This window comes from Solea senegalensis, linkage group LG16 (assembly GCF_019176455.1).
Source record: "Solea senegalensis isolate Sse05_10M linkage group LG16, IFAPA_SoseM_1, whole genome shotgun sequence".
NCBI lineage: Eukaryota > Metazoa > Chordata > Actinopteri > Pleuronectiformes > Soleidae > Solea > Solea senegalensis.
The window spans coordinates 2,257,973-2,278,361 of record NC_058036.1 but is presented as its reverse complement, the minus strand read 5'-3'; the positions used below and the strand labels follow the sequence as shown (position 1 = coordinate 2,278,361).

Sequence of the window (20,389 nt, the reverse complement as noted above, 5' to 3'; positions counted from 1 at the left end):
TCCGGAACTCCCCTCCCTGCATCTTCACCAAACAGTCATCCACAGACAGGTATTCTTGCTTCTACTTTGTCCTCTCTCCAGCACAATCCTCCGCCTCTCCAGTCTCTCGTCCACCTGTCCCCTACTCTCTCTACAGACTACACTATCATCGGCAAACCACACAGTCCATGGAGACTCCTGCCTGAGGGCTGCAGTTATTTAACCACCTAAGAAGGGTCCTTACACGTCCTACGTGCCTTTGTAGCAAACTTTATGGGTAAGAATCAGCCATTACTCTAAGCCAGTACAGACTTTGACATTAACTGCATCAAAAAAAAGTGTTTTGATGTGGATTTAATAACTCCAAGTCAACAGAAAGTCAACTTATATGACCCTCTGAGTACGTGTAAAGCAGTCAGGTCGAAACTGATTCAACCTGCCTCTCGGTGCAGGCTAATCTACTGCAGGTACAGGCTAAACACATGCCAGACGCCCCAGGAGGGACCGACCGTGGAATTTGCAGGAGAGGTGAGGCTAAGAGTCTGAAGTGAAGAGGGCAAGAGATTAAAAGGTGCCCCTGCTGCGTTTGTAGGGGAATCTACGGCGGCTGGGCCGGCACCGAGGACGAGGCCGGGCCTTTTGTTGGCTAATTGTGCCCACAGGCTGTCCTGGCAACCGTCCTCTCTGGAGCTGTGGTCACTGAGGGATCCCGAGCGGAAAAAGGGAATTCCTCCAACAGCCCACATTTGGCCTTTTTTTGTCTCCCTTTTATTCCCAAGAAATTGTTTAAAGAACTTCGGTCGGCAGAGCTAATTTCACACACATTGTAAAAGGGCACTTTTACAGTATATGTTCGCGTGGAATTTCCCAATAGCCACGGGGGCACACTGGAGTCTAAACCAACACACATGTCCGTGCATGTTGTTTTCTCAGGACTGAAGCGAGACAATTTACATTCATTAACATTTCATTAACTCCAGCTGATAGAAACGGAACTGGTTACTATCGTCATACATGCGTGCATGTTTTGGTCGTGTTTACCCACAATGCCCTGCGTTGTAGTCCGCTTCCTGCATTTGGTTCCCTTGAAGCGAACCGAGACGTACGCTTTTACTGGGGTTCAAACTTGGAATGCTCTTGCTTTGAGGCAACAGTGCTCACCACTGTCCCACCATGCAGTTGTATGGAATTAGATTTGTGTCACTTCACAAAGCAAACAACACTTTTTAAGAAGCAAAAAAAGATTGAATCATTCAAAAATATTGTGTTTTATTGTTTGAAAATACACTTGTTCTTTGCGCTGCCTAATTTGCCCATTAAGCTGTCGCTCCAAAACTCAGTAGCCAATCAGCAGGCAGCTTCCTAAGGCCCACCCACCAACAAAAAACAACAGCGCAAAGAACAAATCAGGGAGTGCAAAGAACATTTGAAAACAATAAAATACAATATTTTTGAATGATTTAAATTGATATTTTTTTGCTAAATCTAATTCCACACAAGTGTGCGTATCCCGTACCGCCACAATTTCCAAGGACGTACGAGTCACCTTGACGGGGAAATACTTGGCAGACGCACAAGGCACATATCTGATTTATTTCCACATATGAATGAGGCTTGAAACCAAACTGAGGATATTTGATTCCATGTGCTAACACATATCTATCATATCTGATCTGGGCCACGTGTGATCAGCGCTGATCCACTTGCACTGTACGGCGTAAACGCAGCCCCCAGAATGTTCAAACTGTAACTGTGTTCATTTGCAGTCTTATCGTTTCCATCACCAGCTGAAGGAAATCCACAGCATGGCAGCCCGGGATTCACCGCGAGGAGCTGGTGATGAAGACGCTGCTCTGTTAAAATCTCGCCGTGGATAAGCATCCGAAATAATAAAATGGATGATGGGCTGAGCCGACGCTCAGGTGGGGAAGCCACCCTATCATTCAGTGAGGTGGGGTGGGGGGGTGGGGGGGGGTTTATTCCCTGAGCCGTCACAGGCAACCACATCAGACAGCGGTTTCAGTTTTCAGTGGATGATGTAATGTGTGGAGTAGCATGTCTCGGCTTGATTCCTGAGCTCGTCATAAACTCACAAAGTCACACTCGTGTTCCATCGCAATCATCAGATTCACACGTTTTCTACTTTGATTTATTCACAAAGCCACACACACACACACACATGCGCGCGCGCACATTTGGGCGTTGATTTATGCTGAAAAACCACAAACAACAATAACCGCAAGGTGAGAGTTGAGACGTAAGCCTGCGATTTCAATTTCAGGACAGCGAAATCAATGAGCTCTCACCTTTCCAGCACTGACACATTTCAAACGGGAGAAGTCAATACGACGAAGAGGAACATTCTAGATTTCACAAATGGTATTTGGAACACACACACACACACACACACACACAAAATGTGCAATTATTTAGTCAATTAATGGCTAGGCCGACTGACACAAAATCAACTGATCTGATGACAAATTAATTCATATTTTCTGAGAATGAGTGTTTACTGCGCTGCGCTGTTCTGTCCTCCAGCTGAAGGTAAACACCACTTTATTTGATGGATGCTTCCATCTGAATGACCTTGAAGTACAATGAGTCACAACTTCAGGACAAAAAAAAAATATTAATACTTTTTTTTTCCTCCTTTTGTGTTTTCCTTGAAAAACGTGGGCAAAAAGAAAATCCTTATTCAAACTCAACGATATAATGAACAGTGAGCTGCAGCGAGACAACAACACTGTTACCAAGGGGAAGCAGAGACGGTCGTGAAGGAACTACTCAAATTAAAAATGTCAATATTTTTTTTGTGCTCTACATTAGCACTAACATCAGGAATGTTTAGTCGGCCGTGGGTTGTATTTAAATCCAGACATGAGGACATATTGGTGCAGCTTCCTCTCACAATATAAGACCCATCTGATGTGACGAGTTTGACGAGGATGAAGATGAAGAGCTACTGGCTCGGCTGCACACAGCTGTGTCCTCAGGCTGCAGCATGTGTGTACAGTAGAGGATTAGGACCATGTGTAAAGAAATTGCAGCAAGACAAAGCCATGAAAGTCCAAATTCTGAGAAAGAAGTCAGAATTCTGAGATTAATATCCAAATTCTGATATTACAGTACCAATTCTGAGAAAGAAGCCCAAATTCTGACATTAAATTCTGAGAAAGAAGTCAGAATTCTGACATTAAATTCTGAGAAAGAAGCCCAAATTCTGACATTAAATTCTGAGAAAGAAGCCTGAATTCTGACATTAAATTCTGAAAGAAGCTCAAATTCTGACATAAATTCTGAGAAAGAAGCTTACATTAAATTCTTGAGAAAGAAGCCCAAATTCTGACATTAAATTCGGGAAAGAAGTCAGAATTTGACATTAAATTCTGGAGAAGTTAGAAGCCTAAATTCTGACATTAAATTCTGAGAAAGAAGCTCGAATTCTGACATACCCTGAGAAAGAAGTCAAATTTGACATTAAATTTGAGAAAGAAGGACATAATTCTGAGAGTTAGCCCACCCTGACATTAAATTCTAGAAAGAAGTTACCCTGACATAAAATTCTGAGATTAAAGTCCAAATTCTGACATTAAATTCAGAAAGAAGCCCAAATTTGGACATTAAATTCCTGAGAAAGAAGTCTAAATTCTGACATTAAATTCTGAGATTAAATCCAAATTTGACATAAAATTTGAGGATTAAAAGTCCAAATTGACATTAAAGTATGAATTCTGAGAAAGAAGCCCAAAATCTGACATTAGATTCGAGAAAGAAGCCTGAATTTGACATAAAATTCTGAGATTAAAGTCCAAATTTTATTATTAAAGCATGAATTTTGAGAAAGAAGCCCAAATTCTGACATTAAATTTGAGAAAGAAGCCTAAATTCTGGACATAAAATTCTGAGAAAGAAGCCCAACATTAAATTCTGAGAAAGAAATTTGACATTAAATTCGAAAGAAAGAAGCTCTGAATTTTGACATAAAATTCTGAGATTAAAGTCCAAATTTGACATTAAAAGTATGAATTCTTGAGAAAGAAGCCCAAATTCTGACATTAAATTCTGAGAAAAGAAGCCCAAATTCTGACATTAAATTCCAAGAAAGAAGCCTGAATTTGACATTAAATTCTGAGAAAGAAGCCCAAATTCTACACATTAAATTCCGAGAAAGAAGCCTGAATTCTGACATTAAATTCTGAGAAAGAAGCCTAAATTCTGAGATTAAAGTCCAAATTCTGACATTAAAGTATGAATTCTGAGAAAGAAGCCCAAATTCTGACATTACAGAATAAAGTCTGTATTCTGCTGGACCAACGAAAGCCACACCAGTAACATTACTACTAAATAACGATAAATAGCCATTGATTTGAAAATCAATAATCACTATCTTTAGGGAGCATCTGTGCAGGGATGTGTGTGTGTGTGTGTGTGTGTGTGTCATTGCTTAGTTTACATGTTGACACATTGACACGTACAATAATTGAATAACAAACTCCGCAAACAAAAAGTAGCAGGTCCTTTTCGCTCAGGCTTTAAAATTTAAAAAGGAACAGTTTGTAAAATTTAACGTTGCAGTACTGTTCGTGCTGTTCATGCAAAATCTGGTGTTTGTGTACAACTACAGTGTTTTTTTTTAAATAAAACATTTTGTTCTTCTTCATTGAAATTGTTAATTCACTATTTGAACATGCAGTCAATTGTAAATAACTGCCAGAAAATTGTAACTAAGAATTAAGACTTTTTAAAAACACTTGAGAACGTCATCATTTTGAGGTTGGGGAAAGACTAATTTTATGGACCAAACAACTTCTCTCAACAGGTTAAATAAGATTATATAAATAGGACCCTACCACCTTACTTTAACCTACACATCAGAGCAGCCCTAACCAATAGGTATACTTCATTTGTTTATTAAAATACTGTTCATACCTGTGTGCCGTGCTGTTTTTTTTTTAATTTGCATGTTTGTCAGAGATAATGAGATAAAACCATTGCTTCAGGCTGCAAATCAAGAGTTGGACGTGACAACCCTGATCAAACCAGTTACAACCAGACTGCAAACAGATTCCACTTTTCTCAGGAATGCAACACCTGATATGCTACGACAATATTTCACACCATGACTGACGGCTGGCTTTGTAACAAGGACGAGGCCGAGCGGCGCGGAGCAGAACACTGCGGTCTAATTCCCCGTGAATCATTTTCTCATTTTAATTTGTCCAAAAAAAAAATAAAACAATTCAACAATTTTGTTAAATTTCCTCTGCATGAATGTCAGAGCGCTGGTTTGGTGTGAAGAGCTCTGCAGTAATCCTCGGCTCTTTTCACCTGACAGGGATTGTGAGTCAGTTCACAGATGAATCGTAGGGCCCGGCTGCTGCCTGACCAGACAAGGCATCGTGACTGAGGTGAGCAGAGCAACATGCACCAATTTACACCCCCACCTCCACTACGGCATTTCATTATTCCCTCCCCTCTTCTTTTTCTTTTATCTGTCCTCTCTCTATCTGTTATTTTGTGTGACTGAACCCACATCTGTTCTTGTTCACTATCCTCTTTTTTTTTATCGGTTGTCGCTGCTTTTCTTTCACTCCCACTGGTCAAAGAAATAACCTGTTTAAACGGGGGTTTCAAATGTTTTTTGGACCAGAGAGGATGTCTCCAGTCGGCATTGGTGGTCACTTTTAAGCCAAAGTTCAGAAATCCATTCAAACTTGGGAGGGGTGGAAAAACTTCAAAGTTTAAACTATACAGCCTGGGAGCACAACAGACTGTCTTGACTGACTGGGCAGATCCACTTTGAATGGCCTCTTTGTCCATCAGAAAATTGTTTAGCATTGTTGTTTTGCTGTAAAAGCTAAAATGTCGTCCTGAGCGGACAATCACGACGCCAGAGCATCTGAAAAGCAGCCTGTGGAAATGTTTCGTGGCGAACAAACCAGAAGAAACACCGGTTAGCTCCACCCACACAAGGGAGGAGACTGTTCAACCCCTCATGACAACGAGTAAGAGCGCTATCTTCAAAGAAATAGCGTAGCTGTTTGTCTACTATGCTATGATGTACGTGTGTTGTGATTCTATCTTTTTTGACAACATGGGGACAGTTTCTATTTCGTCAATCAGTTCATATAAAACATCAGTTGAAGGAGAGACTGAAGCAAAATATACAATAAAGAAACTCATCCACAAAAAAATAAGATAGCTCCTAATTTCCGGTATGTTGTCGGTAAAGGCTAACTTTTTTAGGTAACATTAGCAAATAAAAAAAAAATAAAAATACAGTTCTAGCACTACCCGACTCGACTTCACTTGTTTTATATTTGCTTTTCCATCAGTGATAGTAGAAGAGTGTCGTCACTGGAAGAGCCACGAGCGCGACGTCCGACGCAAGAATCAAAGCCAACAATGTCCAACTGTAGATCAGTAAAAAAAGACTTTAAAAAAATCCTGAAAACATGCGTTAATCTCCAACATTTAGCAAAGGAAATGTCTAAAATCTCAATATTTAAGGAGTCTGGCGTATTTAGCGACAGCACTGCAGAAAGCCGGCTTTTTAGAAATCCTTCTAATTAACCGATTCTAATGATTCAGTTACACCGAAAACAACTGCTTTACGAGTCACTAGTTTGCGCCGCGTATAAAACCACATCAATGTCGTGCTATCATGACCCCGCCCACGTTGAGGAGGCACTATAGGAATGAAAAAAAACGTCATGTCTGATACCAAACCGAGTAGAGCCGAGTCGATTTGTGCCACAACTGTGTATGCATCATTAGAAGTGAGCGCTACGGGACTCAATGTGGCCTAATATGAAAAAGTCCTTTCATTTCCAGCATCGTGAGGGAAAACCAGCAGGGCACGGCTGCGTCCCTCTGTGTGCAGCCTCTGCTACATCCAATAATTTGTCACTAAATACTCTTGGTGACTTCTGCAGACGCCGACTGCTGAAGGTCTCTGCATCTTTGGCGGGCAGCTTACCGGGAAAATAGTCGAGGCTGAATTATTGAAAACGAGGAAATGACCGTGCATTTAGTCAATCGTCACTTAGCCTCTGGTGTTGTTGTTTTGTGTGTGTGTGTCCCCCCCCACCGGAAAAACAGAGCACAACCACCGGCAATGGAGACAAATTCGGCACTAATTTTAGTGTGAAAGACACTTAACGGTCACACGCAGATATAGGATTGGGCTCAGGTGCTGCAGCGTGTGTGTTTACGCTCCACACACATCAGCTAACCACTGGCTACAGAAATTTGGTTGTCTTGATTTTCATGGAGGGAGGAGGAAGAAGAGGGGGGAAAAATCAGTGTCAGTGCTGGGGGATTCCTGCTAATTGCTTACACATTCCCCTCTTCCTCTGGCTCGATTAAAACCAGGCCACCATCTCACTTTTAAGTCAGCCATTCTCCACATGTACGCAGCTCCAGCCTGCCCACCGTCCCACAGCATATGTCACTTTGGTGGTAGCTCGAACTACAGAGACTCCGCTTCCACTGAATCGATGCGAGGCCGCGGAGATAAATGCAAGTACAAGGTCGACGCTAATGTTCATGTGATGCACTGATGCCGGGTTCCTCTCTCATGTCATGACTTTACTTGATGTTACTTCGGCATAATCCTGAAGAGGAAAACTGTTAATATACTTCTTCGGCTCGTCAACATACATAGGGATTTTATTTTGAAGTGCAACACTGGCACGACCACATTGAACAAAGAAACCAGAGAATATTCACATTTAAGATACTGAAAAAAATCTGAAAACCTGAACTTGAATAACCATTGCAGCCCTCAAAACTATCTTGGTTGTTTTTCACTTTAAAATGTGTGTCCTGTCTGCAATTGGCCGATTATATAATTTATGTAAATGTACACGTTATAGCTCTCAGACTGTATTTTTTAAATCCAAACGTTAATTTGGCAGTTTAGTTCTTTCTGCTTCTACAAAAGTCAGATTTTAGTCAGACTAAGACGGTAATTTGTTATTCCTTAGTCCATCTATAATTGAGCTAGTCTTAGTCGGACTAACATACCTGGATAATGCGATTTATATATAGTTCGATTACTCCTGCATGTAAACGCTTAATCAGACTGGAGTTGGACTGAGCGTTCCTCTCCAGTCTTTGACTCGGAAGGTACGTATCTTTCTTCGGACAACACAGCAACCACTTGTACAGCAGGAGAGGTACAGCGCCACCTACAGGGGCGGAGTCACACGTACACGGCCAACAGATAGGTTTTCTCCTCCGCATGTATGCTCGGACTCTGCAAGCTGTCCGATTGCCCGACTTAGTCAGACTACGGCCTTAGCGATTAAACGATTAAACTGTGCATGCAAACGTACAGATTGGAGAAATAGCCCCAGTGTTACCTTAGAAAAGGGAAGCAATTCTGTGTCCTTAAAATATTGCATTTTATCCGATACCAGGACCAAACATATGAACCAAAACAACTCAGCATCATAGTATCAGCCATCAGCTGCACTGCACTGGTGTCAACAGCAGCCACGGAGGAAACAAATATCTGTTGACCTCTATTTCCAACCTGGTACATTATAAAACTTAATGGCTGCGTCTTTCACCCGAGCATGAATGGCTCTTTAGTATGCGGGAACCTGGTGAGAATCAAACCACTAACCTCAGCAGTGTCAGTGTCGTGGCCTGCCCTGTTCAGTCGCTGTCTCTTTGCTTAACTTAATTGCATCCCATCCCACACTGACAGAATTTAAATTAAGGAACCTTGGCTGCAGACTATTCCTGAGATTACTGTTCTACAGTGCAGTCCCGCCCCCCCCCGCTGGCCTGCTCGTCTAATCCTCCACCTGACACTGTGGATAGAGGGGTTTGTGGAGTCTGTCTATTTCATACCGAGCCCTTGTTTCTTTACTTGAACCTGCAGGTGAGCTCCTTTCACCCCTGCACGTCACTCGGGTCTGACATGTCTCTGCGGCGGTGAAATGGAGTCCCAATGCTTCACATTTACTTGCACAGACAGGGCCGTAACTACAAATGTGATATGAAGCGAATCAGCCGGGGGTGCCGTTGTGACGCAGCGGCATATGGAACGGGGGTCCATTACATGGTCGTGACGTGCGGCAAGGACAAAAAGGACGCGAGACGCGGCATGAAACGAAGTGTGGGGGGGGGGGAGAAAAAAAAGCCACCTGACACAGATGGACAGAGGCCATGCGTGACAGTCTACACGTGACAGGACGCGTGTATGCGCTCACACTCCCACCTCTTGTGAGTCTGCATTGTACGTCACATGAGGCACAGAGCTGTGGTTGGAGCCATCGTAGCACAACGACACCTCCTCCACCACCTCCTCCTTGCTAACCCGAAGCTGCTGCTAACTGAAAGTAGCCGCGATGACGCCCTCTCCCGCTTCTCCCCAGCGTCGTGGTATGAGATCTCCACATCCATCATAAGGACGGAGACGTAACTGCGACAACAACTCAGACAACTTTTTTGCAGCGGAATCTCCTCAAAATTCAACTGGCTGTAGAGCGTCATAGACGTGCGACATTATTCAACTTACAACAAGTGATACATTTTAATCTAAATGAGGCTCTGACCTGGTTAAATAAAGGATATATTAGGGGTTCTGTGAAAATCTCTTTCATAAGCAAGTAAGGGAACTGCAAATAGTTCCAAATGAATCGATAGTGAATCAACTCAAACAAACAGAAGCCGACTCCAATCGGAATTAAATCTATTCAGGTAATCAGCTGTGATGCTCGGCCCTAATAGACACCACCACACTCTACTCAGTACATTGATATTTCTTCCCAGGCAGCTTTACAATCAAGGTTGCTGGAATACATTGACATCCTCCCCGACATCTTGGAATAATTACTATGTTGGAGAGGCGAGCAGCAGAGCACGCCGTCCACCACTCTGCTGCGTTCCGTGTGTTGGTTTTAAATTAAATTCACTGCAAACCACTGGCTGTTGTGAGGCGGAAATGCTGTGCAGAGAAATACCAAATAGGAAGTGAAACAAACACCTCGCCTGTGTGCAGCGCCGCTTCCTGCGCTGTAACCTGTAGAGCAGGCTTTTAATCTGATAGATGGCCGTGTGCACGTGTTAGTGCGCTGGTGGTAAACCATGGCATGGTTATACGACGGCAAACCGAAGAGGTTTGGAGGACCGGAGTTGTTGATCCACTGCTGCCTCTCTCACTTAGTTTAAATGCTATTTCGTGAGTTCTGTGTTTGACATTTGTCATTTAGATTTGCACAACATGAGGCGGCAGTAGAGCAGCAAAAACGCAGAAAATACAGAAAACAGAAAAAGAAGAATTGTTATGGCATTGCGCGTTGCCTTGCTTGATTTCAGACCCGGCAGCAAATGCCGTGACGGTAGTCTTCAGGCACTGCTGTGAACACGCAGTGTGAGAGATTATGTCCGCGGGTCTTTGAGTGCATTGATTCTCGGACCGCGCCGACTTTTAATCTGGAGACAATGGCAGCCGACAGAGTGCTTTATTAGCGGGTGAGAAGCACCTATTGTGCTCTGAATGAGATTAAGACGTGGCCTCTCCGTGAAGTCAAATGAAAGTGGATCAAATTGGCACTGAAGGGACCCTGACGCAAACCTGCTTCAGTCACATCATCGGCCACTAAATAAACAAAGCCGGGCTACAAAAAAAAACATACAAACAAAACAAAACAACAGCATTACATCCACTTTTGTGAATAAAAAAAAACGACCGTAAGACTTCCTGATTCACTTCATGATTGTGGTTACGAATAACTGTACTGGTGTAACTGGATTCAGCCTCACTTGATTTATGATTGCTGGTTGTTTTTCTAGGCAGCAGCTCACTCGTATTTAAACCTCATTTTATTTGACCGGTGAGGAAAATAGAAGGGGGGTTTGTGTTGCTTTCATCCACACAAACAATAGTTGCTTTTTATTCATCCACATCTGGAGGGTATGAAGCAAGAAGGAAGCGTGGAATTTAGAGGTTTGCCGGAGTCACATGTTAAAATGCCGTGTTACAACTACGAGGCTATTTTCGCACGCGGTGCTTGTAAAAGAAGGGCTGTTTAATGAGCTTGTAAATTCGGCATGAGGGGAAGTTCAGAGCGGATTCTTAGGAATTCCCAAAAACACAGCGTTGCTCTGCCCAATTAAGGTCAAATAAACGACAGACAGAACATCATGCTGACAATATTGGAGTAAAATTGGTAACCAATTTATTGATTAATCTCTATCAGTTTTTTTTTTTTAAATATTTCACAATTAAAAGATTGTAAGCTTGTGTGAAGCGTCGTCCATCCTCTCTCATTATAACACATGTCGGACAAGACAAACATGTTTTTCTGCTGTCTTTATTTGGAGAACTATTTGCAGCCACAGTTGTTGTTTTTGTTGTTGCGGTAATTGCACCTCATTGATGTCAGAGTGATTAAATCCTTTATCACTCACATACTAAGTGAGTGGATCCAACAGCACAGACCACACACTGCTTCACAAAAGAGGTTCACTCTCTGTTTCTCGGAAAACACAACTTTACCTATGCGATCCCTTTCTTGTTTGGTTATTTCTTGTTTTGATTTCGGTCTCTCGTTCGTTATATCGGTCTCAGTACATGCTCTAGTTCGTTATATCGGTCTCAGTACATGCTCTAGTCTCAGTACATGCTCTCATTCGTTATATCGGGTCTCAGTACATGCTCTAGTTTGTTATATCGGGTCTCACATGCTCTAGTTTGTTATATGGGTCTCAGTACATGCTCTAGTTTGTTATATCGGTCCAGTACATGCTCTCGTTATATCGGTCTCAGTACATACTCTAGTTTGTTATATCGGTCTCAGTACATGCTCTAGTTTGTTATATCGGTCTCAGTACATGCTCTATTATATATACTCTATTCAGTACATGCTCTAGTTTGTTATATGGGTCTCAGTACATACTCTAGTTTGTTATATCGGTCTCAGTACATGCTCTAGTTTGTTATATGGGTCTCAGTACATGCTCTAGTTTGTTATATCGGTCTCAGTACATGCTCTAGTTTGTTATATCGGTCTCAGTACATGCTCTAGTTTGTTATATCGGTCTCAGTACATGCTCTAGTTTATTATATGGGTCTCAGTACATGCTCTAGTTTATTATATCGAGTACATGCTCTAGTTTGTTATATCGGCCTCAGATGCTCTAGTTTGTTATATGGGTCTCAGTACATGCTCTAGTTTATTATATCGGTCTCAGTACATACCTAGTTTGTTATATATCGGGTCTCAGTACATGCTCTAGTTTGTTATATCGGTCTCAGTACACTCTAGTTTGTTATATGGTCTCAGTACGCTCTAATTTGTTATATATATATCGGTCTCAGTACATGCTCTAGTTTGTTATATCGGTCTCAGTACATACTCTAGTTTGTTATATCGGTCTCAGTACATGCTCTAGTTTGTTATATGGGTCTCAGTACATACTCTAGTTTGTGATATCCTTATCGAACATGATAAAGTGGGATTGTGTCATCCCTAAAAACAACAAAAAGTTAAATTGTCATTGTCTCTTAAATGCTGGTTTTGTGTGAGTGAAAGGTCGATACAATTAGGGCTATGACTACTATGATTATTTTCATATTGATTCAATTTCATTTCATCAGGCGATTATTAGTTCGGTCCATAAAATGTCAGAAGAAAATGTGGACCAATTGTTTCCCAAACTTTGAAACGCTGTGATGTTCTTAAATGTCTTGTTTTGTCCACAAACCAAAATAATTCAGTTTTAATGAGCAGAGAAACCAGAACATATTCACATTTAACAAGCTGAAAAATGTGCTTTAACTATAAAAAAAAACAGTCAAACTGTTTAATCACTTGTCAAAATAGTTGACCATTAATTTAGTCAGCGATTAATAATCAAATAATCGTTGCAGCCCTACTTCACATAAACAAAGAGATCATTAAAACTGATCATTTGTGGATAAGACGTTTGAGAAGATCATCATTTAGAGGTTTGAAACCAGCATTTTTCAACATTTTCTGACATTACATGGACCAAACCATTACTCTACTATGGAAATAAGCTCTACATATAACAATCATTGACTCTCCTTATTTCAGGACACCATCAGCCACAAATAATAACATAAATCAGGCCGCCTTTATGAGCATATGTATTGCAATACAGTGTATTCATTGTACGTGTGTATTAATTGCGTTTAAATGCTTCCTCTCCTTGATTTAAAGTGTCTTTGAGTGTTTGTTTAAAGTGCTTCTTCATTATTAATATTATTATCCAACTAAAGAGGGTCCATGTTTGCTAATGTGTGTGTGGGAGAGTCGGGGGGGCGGGAGAACAAAACAAAGAAGACGACGCAACAGCAGAGGGGAGATATAAAGACAAAAATTCTGTGTTCTTTGAACTGTGCGTGATGAGTGTCAGTCTTCAACACATCTACATAACTGTGTGTGTGTGTGTGTGTGTGTGTGGAGAAAAAGAAGTGTGTATGTAATTATGTGCACCGTGTGTCCGTGGGGGGGACGACACGGCGAGGCAGTGGCTAGCATTAGGGCCTCACAGCCAGAAGGAAACAGGTTTGATTATCTGACTGGAGCGTGTTCTCCTCGTGTTGGGGCTCGAACGATTCTAGATATTTGCTTTTATTTATCGACCGATATCACGATATGGTTTGCGGTATCAGAGGAAATGACTATTTCTACATTATTATTTGCGCGTGATAATTTGCAGCTTCAGAGTGAACGGATGTTCTCCTCTGTGCGTTTGACCTGCGGTGGAGTGGTGGTGACCTGTCCAGGGTGTGACCTCTGCCTTTCAGCTGAGATTGGCTCCGGCCCCCCCCCCGCCGTGACCCCAACGTGTGAGGATGAAGTGGTAGAAAATGAGCGAGGGAGCGTAAATGCCCACAGGTGAACACACACACGCACGGGCGTCGTGACTTGGATGTGTTTGTGTGATATTTCAGGGTTGGTGCATATTTTTTAGGACGTTTTTCTGTCATAATCGCTGACCTTGTCGGGACCTGTCGCCTTCATGGAGACCAGATTTGAACTGTGGTTGGGGTTAGGGTTCTGGGTCAAGGTTAGGGACAAGGCTTTGTTTACGCTGTCCAAATGAATGGAAGTCAACACAGTGTCCTGAGAAAAATAGCTGCACAAACCTGTGTGTGTGTGTGTTCTTGTATAATTATTAGTATGTGTGTGTGTGTGTGTGTTCATGTGTGTTTCTCCTCTGCCCAGATGGCTGTGCTCAGAGGCTGGAGCTTCTGAGATCTGTTGCCAGCGGTGAATACTGATCAGAGATCACTGTCATACACACACACACACACACACCTCCACACGTCATCCATCTTTCACACACACACACACACACACCTCCACTTCCACATGGTCGAACTACTAATTCACACACGGCCACAGTGTGCCGGCTGTGCCGCTGTACCCTGGCTCGGCAGGTCACGGCTGCCGCGCTGATTATCAGGCTGTCTGTCTGTCACACCTGAAGACCGACACGCCGCCACCGCGCCGCCACCGCGCCGCCACCGCGCCGCCACCGCGCCGCCGGGAGATTTCAGCTCTGTGTCATCGTGATTTTATTAATTCTGAAGTGTTTAACTAAGAAGCGCAAATGGCGATTTTAACTGGAATTACTAGGATTTCGTTCTTGCAGAGCTGGGTGCAACTATCGGCTCAAGTCAAGTGAATTTTTCACGCTTGAATACAGAACAGTTCCTCGTTTCAGATCCTGAAACGATTAACACACGCTTGTTTCTCAAGAATCAAGAATTTCAATGCTGCTCACGTTTTCTTGAGCCTTTTATTTCACACAGGTAGTGGGGTCCCTCTTCCATTTTGTACTGCCATGTTTGTACAGTAGCCCAGAGTGGACAAATCAAACACAGGCTCTATGATCTAAGGCAGTACAGTAAAACACGACGTCAGGAAAAAGAGACCAAAAGCTCTGTTACTTTTATGGATTTAAAGAGTGCTAGAACCATCTCGGCTAATGTAAGTACACAAATCAAAGTCTTAGTCTAGTCCAGAAATGTCACATATCGCATCTTTAATGCATTCAGAAGAATAGTAACTTAAAAATGACTTTAAGTCATTAAACTAAAAACAATCCATAGCTGATTTCTATTTTGCATACTCCCTTTTCGCCCCAGATAAAGTATAAATCTACATCATCTCGGGCTGCAATCAGGATTCATTGCTTCCTAAATGTGAATATGTTGTTTGTTTTTTTACTAAAAAATGTCAAAACTGAATCATTTTGGTTTGTGGACAAAAGAAAGTCATCGTGTCCGAGTCGCAGGGGATTTGTCACCGTGATCTAATGTCGAGAGCGAGCCAAACAAAAACCAGAGAGGTAAATGAACCAGCAAGCAAGTAAAGAAATAAATAACTAAAGTCTCTGCAGTATTATCCCATAAAGTAATTATAGGGGATCTGTGGTAATTTACACGTCCATAAAATGAATCCCATGTCTGCGTGACCTCCTCCTCTTCCTCCTCCCTCAGCATCAGCTGCTCCTTCACCTGTCAGCAGCTCGCCACACTGATAATGACCCAATCTGGAGAGATTGCTCACAACATGCAGTGGCGACGAGTCACTGCTGGTTATTAAAATCGTGTTAAGATTTCTCACACAACTATGTGATTTTGAAGGCCAAAATGTTGACTATACCGTTACCGTACCAATGTGGTGCCAAATACTGGTATTTTCTTTTAACACAACTATTTCTTGACTCCTCAAAGAAGTGAGGTTAATGTTAACTGGTTAACTAAGTTAATCTTAACCTTCTTTTAGAGGCGGACCAATTACTGTATTTGCTTCCCTGATTGATGGGAGGCTCTATGAATATCATTAAGAGCATTGCTAGCAAAAAGATTTCGACAGTATCATTTGTGTGTCATGGTTCTCAAAGTGTGGTACCAACTCAATATTTTCTCACGTGGTACTTGGTATGAAAACTTTGAGAACCGCTGGTCCAGTGCATGAGGACTAGTGTGAGTAATGCGGGCTTCACAGCATGTTGAGCAAACAGGAGCGGCTCACGAGATGCATTCAAAGACCCTGGCAAATCTGCGAAAGCTACTACTACTTGTTGCTGCTGCCACCTAGTGGTAATAGAAGCACTGCATATTAGGTCGTCCCTGGAGACAAACATTGATGAAATATATTGGTTTCTTTTCTATATTACGAAAACATCACAGGAACTGACTTTTTGTAATCAAGCAAATAAATAAATCGCTGATGATGACAAATTTTTCATTGAAACTTTTATTTTAAAAAGTTTCATATACACTAACTGCAGATTAGAGACAGATCCTAAGTGTGGTTATTTTCATTCATTTCAATTTGTTTTTTTAATATATAATATAATAAAAAGATGAAAATATTGGATTTAAAATGCCCCCCCCCTACCCCCCAAAAATCTGCATCCTGCGTCAGAAATCAGCTGCAATGATATTTCTGGCCTGAATGCTGAATCAAAATCATCTTAAAATAACACAATTCGCAAATAACGAAGGCTGAAATCGAATTTCTATCTTTCGATTTTTGACTGACAAGCTGATATTTTACCCAAATCGCTCAGCCATACTGTTTTTTTGAGAAACGGGGGTCATCGGTCGATTATTATGAATTAATCAAACCAATTATTAAAAAAAAATTGTTTTTTTTGTTTATGATTAACAGTTTTATGTAATTAATACTTAGTTTGTTATAAATTGGCAAGACAGACCATGAGTATGGTTTCTTGTATTATTTGTTATCATTTGTCATCGGTCGACCTCTAAACTCAATCTAATCCCTTTAGAAAGAGACTAAAGTAAATGGTTTATGATTCGTTGTTGTACTGGAGCCAAGGTTAACTTCCAAGGCACACACACACACACACACACACACACAAAAGAAAATAATCTATGGTGTGAATGTAATTAAAAGGATTAGATTGGATTACCCACAACTCACACCTCCACCTCCTCCAGTGTGTGTGTAACACACCTTTGTGTTCACACACAATAACAACTGCGCCTCCCTGCCTCCGATCACATCCTCCTGAGACGATGAATGCAAATGATACTCTTCAGAGGATGAGCCACAGTGGTGTCCATTACGCCACTGACACACACACACACACACACACAAATGTAGTTAGTGTGCGCGGCTCGTGACGCACACGCACACACACTCACATCACCACGGCCCCTGAATAAAAAAACAACACACAAACACAGAAATGTGCACATTTTCTCATCTTACACACACACACTCCATCTCTGCCTGTCTTGCAATATTCCACACGATGTCCTCATCTTACACACACACACACACACACACACACACTGACGGGCAGCGTCCTCAGACAAAATGAAAGTGAGGAGGCAGCCGCATCACACCTCCGAATGGGCTGTGGGCTCCTGGAGGACTTTGAGTGAAGGGGAGAAGTCGCTGCTCCCCCTGTGGCTGTCACCAACACTAATCTGTCTGTCTTTCTCCGTCTCACACACACACATATAAAAAAAAACAGGCGCTGATGACGCTGGGTTTTTTTTCCCTCCTAAATATCTCATGCACAGAAACACATACAGACACGTGACAGTGAGTGCACATACGTGTGTACATGCACAGTTTTGCTTCCGTGCAACACATGACAAAGTGCGTTAAAGCGCCCGGGCGTTCTCCTGCATTCCAGCCCCCCTTCTCCCCCCCCCGACAGGTATACTGGCTGCGTTTCGACAGCGAGGCAGTCTTTTCTCTCAACGTTCGGTCCATCAACCAGAGCACTACGACGCAGGAACCTCTCCTGTCGCATACCAGACATAAACAAGAAGAAGATGAAGAAAACAGGAGGGGAAGAAGAAGAAGAAGAAGAAGAAAAAAACAAGGCAGAGGAGTTCTCACTGAAAAAAAAAGAAAGAAAAAGAAAAAACGGAAAAAAACAAAAAAGGCTCTGTATTTCTGCGAGGGCTCGTACAACCCCACCTCCCCAGAGAACGGAAATAAAGACGGACTTTCTGTCACAAACACATTCCTAAGTATGCCGAAAGAGAGGGAAAACACACACACACACACACGCACACGGGCACACACACGCGCCAAATATGTACAGTAGCACACATGCCAAACAGCCAAACATCTGCCCTTCCTCACAGTGGAAGTGAAGTGGAGGTGGGCTGCACATGTTTTGCACAGGGAGGTTCTCGGGTTTCACGGGGTAGTACAGGGAACCCCGAGGTTCTCCCAGTGAACACTGCTGCTGCTGCTGCTGCTGCTGCTGCTGTCGTGCACATCTGAGGAGCAGCTTCCTCTCAGAGCTTCGATTCCACTTACCCGAGGGCACGAAATGAAGAACTTTGTTGGTCTCCATGGCTGAGCAAGTGTTGGCGAAAATGCACACTTCCTCTCTCCAACAACCTCCTCCTCCCCCCCCCAAGTCAACCCATCATGGTTGTGTTATCCTGTGCTGATGAGTGTGAGATCACCTCTGCTCCCTCTGCTCTGCTCTGTTTTCTGACTGCCTCTCAGACACATGCAGTGACTCAGCCCCACACTGCCTGCCTGCCCGCCCGCCTGCTCACCACTCAGCCGCTGGGTCCTAGTGCCTTCGCGTTAACCCCCTCCTCCTCGGCCCATTCCTTTAATCCACCGCTCGGCAGCCTGTGGCAGGGCCGGAGAGAGGACAGGGCAGACCTCGTGTCACGACACACCTCCCCCTCCCACATGAGCAACATGTCCTTGTCCTCGTTTAAATATGTCCAGTGAATGGAATCAATTTGATTTATTCTTTTATTCAGCTGTCATGCAAAACTATCAGACCTGAAACAATTACTCCATTACTAAATGAACTATTTTGATCATCGATGAAACAAGATTTCTGATTGTTTCAGCTTCTTAAATGTGAATATTTTCTTTGTTTCTTTCTAAATATTGGTACGGTGGCTTTTCTGTGAGGACACTTTGAGGACCCTGCATTACTCTCTAGCGCTCATGCACTCACAGAGCTTGTATTTCTGTTTTCTTGGTATGAAGAACGTTTACAATGTATAGCCTGTGGCACAGGTTTGGCAGAAATGAGTTGGCAAAAAAAACAACCAAACCAACCACTGCTGGATCTAAAAGAGTCGACGTGTGCAAACAAAGACAAACGGACACTAAATACTAAATACATTTTCAACAATCTTGATATTTTTTAGCTCCTTAAATGTCACTATTTTCTTTGATCCAAAGACATTTTTTGACACTTTAAGGACTAAACTACTAAATGAATGGAGAAAAGAATCGACAGGTAAATTGGTAAACTAATCGGCAACTATTTTGATGATCTATTGATCATTTTAAGTCTGTTTTTCTGATTTTTCAGCTTCTTATGTGAATATTTTCTGGTTTATTTGCTCCATATATATAAAAAAAAAATCAGATTAATTTTGGTGTATGGACATCATATTTCCGAGATATTTTACAGTTCATGGTAAAGTGAGACAAATGAAGTTATATGAGAATCAAACAAGGCCGGGTCATTTTCATAGGCTCAAAATAGAGTATGGGATGGATAGTAAGAGCATGCTAATGCACATAGAAACTGCTTAATGTATGGAAGGTTATAAGAGAATCAAACAAAAGCAGGTAGCATATATGTCCGTCATTTTCACAGGCTCAAAATAGTGTATGGGATGGATAGTAAGAGCATACAAATGCACATAGAAATTGCTCAATGTACGGTTACTGGAGTGCCTATATGCTCCTTTTGCTTCACACAGAAATAGAGTTGGAAATTATCATGACTTTATTTGGGCCTCCGTGTATGATTACTGAAATCCCGTGTCTTTAGATTAGAATATACAGCACCGGTGAGGTTCTTGGAAAGTGAAAATGAGCGAAATATGTTGACAGAACCTCTGGAGTAAGTGGCATCTTAATGGCCCTCTCAAGCTCCAGTGGGAGACTGTGAATGTGTTCTCACATAAAAGGCTGGAGGTGTTCATACGTGTTATTTCTCCCCCCCCCCATGTGCACATTGGGAAGCTATATGTGAAAATGGTATTGATGCACGTGTGTTCATGAGTGAAATCACCGTTATACTCCGCGCCCGAGAACAACAAGCATGTACCCGATTCAGACCGGCTGTTAATTCCAATTTGCCGTTTTATCTCATCATAAAACAGCATTTTCGGACGGATTCGGAACGCTTCATAATTCACAGATTACCCACGAGGGCACACAGGGGTTGTTGATCCACTGCTGCACATGTCAGTGTGTTCGAGTGTGTTCTGTGTTTGACGCTATCTGTTTAGATTTACCTGAAAGGCACAAACTGAATAAACGAGGCGGCAAAAGACCAGAGGGCTCCATGTTCCTGCGAGCTAAGAATGCAGATTTTTCTCTATGGAGTTTGGTGTGGGAGAGTGTGGAGGAGAAAAGGCTGTTTT

General features: G+C 42.3%; 1 protein-coding gene across 4 annotated transcripts in view; it reads right to left on the bottom strand.

Moving 5' to 3' along the window:
• Window positions 1-20,389, bottom strand: part of slc4a11 (solute carrier family 4 member 11) — a 104,836-nt gene that overhangs the window by 62,441 nt on the left and 22,006 nt on the right. Inside the window, exon 1 of one of the 4 annotated variants that reach the window (XM_044047337.1) lies at window positions 18,294-18,494. The exons of 2 other annotated variants lie outside the window; for them this stretch is intronic. In XM_044047337.1, coding sequence (XP_043903272.1) covers window positions 18,294-18,330 — 37 coding nt within the window. In that variant the 5' untranslated portion in view covers window positions 18,331-18,494. Of the gene's footprint in view, window positions 1-18,293; window positions 18,495-20,389 lie in introns of those variants that run through there. One more of the 4 variants, XM_044047338.1, reaches the window with a different exon arrangement.